At 34.4% G+C, this 1338-nt stretch overlaps 1 protein-coding gene across 1 annotated transcript in view; it reads left to right on the top strand.

Moving 5' to 3' along the window:
* The window catches only part of LOC102314378 (tumor necrosis factor receptor superfamily member 14), a 5163-nt gene extending 4653 nt beyond the window's left edge, over window positions 1-510 (top strand). The window contains exon 5 of the mRNA XM_005953324.3: window positions 311-510. Within this exon, the coding sequence (XP_005953386.2) occupies window positions 311-353 (43 nt within the window). The 3' untranslated portion in view covers window positions 354-510. The remainder of the gene's footprint in view (window positions 1-310) is intronic.
* The last annotated feature ends 828 nt before the right edge of the window (window positions 511-1338 follow it).

Genomic DNA, 1338 nt, shown 5'->3' with positions numbered 1-1338 from the left:
ACCAGTGACGTTGTCTGTGGGAGAACATCAAGTCAACATTACTTTGTGTTTTTACCTTTTTTGCTTTGCTCAGTAGCATTTACTAGCCTTGTGACAGGTTAGTGCATCGTCTGCATTGTGTTGACTTTTCAGTTTAAAGCCTTAACAACACAGTGTTGCCTTTTTATTATTGCTTAGGGATTTTTTTTCCTGCTGTAACACTAATTTTCTTTGAGTACCAATAAACCAAAGAAAAAGAAGGATAGAAAAAAAATATTTTTACAAAGAAAATTGAATTCACTAACCATGAGTTTATTTATATCATTAATAGACTTTTAGCTGGGAAGGCCAGAAGACCCAGCACTGACAACTGAACAGGTGCTTTTGGATCACGGTGTTGTTCCAAAAGGTGATTTCTGATGTTTCTGTATGTATCTGTAATGTCTTTGTTTATATTGGAAGGTAGACTGCAGTCAAAACGATTTATGAAGGAGTTGTATATAAAATAAAGAAACTACCTGTTTTGCAAATGCGTTATTGTACCCAAATTATAATCAGTCTGGTTGTTGGCCACTTAAAATGTCTAAAAAACTATTATGTTATATATTTGTTGCAATTTCTGCCTCTTGACACAACATCTCTTAAAAAGACATTTTTAATGTCAATGAGGTTTTTTAACCGGATCCATGAAGCATATAAAAAAGACACTTTGTCAAAAACTGATTGCAGCTTCTACCTTGTGGAAAAAATGTTGTTTATGGTTCAAAATGACTCGATATCATTCATGATGGAAACGTTTGACATAATTTTTTTACACATTATAGGCCAACGGGTCATTAATGACAGTTTAAATGGGGGCAATAACATTTTTGGAAAATACTGAAAATCACTTTTTTGGCACCACAACTATCCATAGAAAACAAATGTATCCAAAGTCAGAGGCTGTATTCACGAAGTGTAATTTAGTCACAAAGGACTGAGATGTAGAGTATCACATTAAACGGTGCAGAAATGTAATGTATCCTCTGTACTGTGTGTGCTGATGGGCTTTGGTCTGAAGGAAAAGAGTTCATGTACAGCAACATCAGATAAAGTCTGTGGAGGGACTTTACTGAATCTGAAGGAGTCCACTGCATGAAGACACAGAAACACAGAAGCTGTAAACCAGGACACATCAGCCAGAACAGTTGATTTTCTTGCTATAATACATACCGGAGTACCAGATTGATACAAACATGTAATGTAATTATAAATATTGATAAATCATACAATTCTGTTCAGTCTTGTATAAAGTTATTAAAATCTCAAACTAACAGATTTGATGGCTGTTATGATGTATTTGGTTGATGCTGAAACTGT

The sequence above is a fragment of the Haplochromis burtoni genome, unplaced genomic scaffold (genome assembly GCF_018398535.1).
Source record: "Haplochromis burtoni strain Fernald_Lab_line unplaced genomic scaffold, NCSU_Asbu1 Contig_3714, whole genome shotgun sequence".
NCBI classification, from domain to species: Eukaryota; Metazoa; Chordata; class Actinopteri; order Cichliformes; family Cichlidae; genus Haplochromis; species Haplochromis burtoni.
This window is presented reverse-complemented; position numbering and strand designations above follow the sequence as displayed.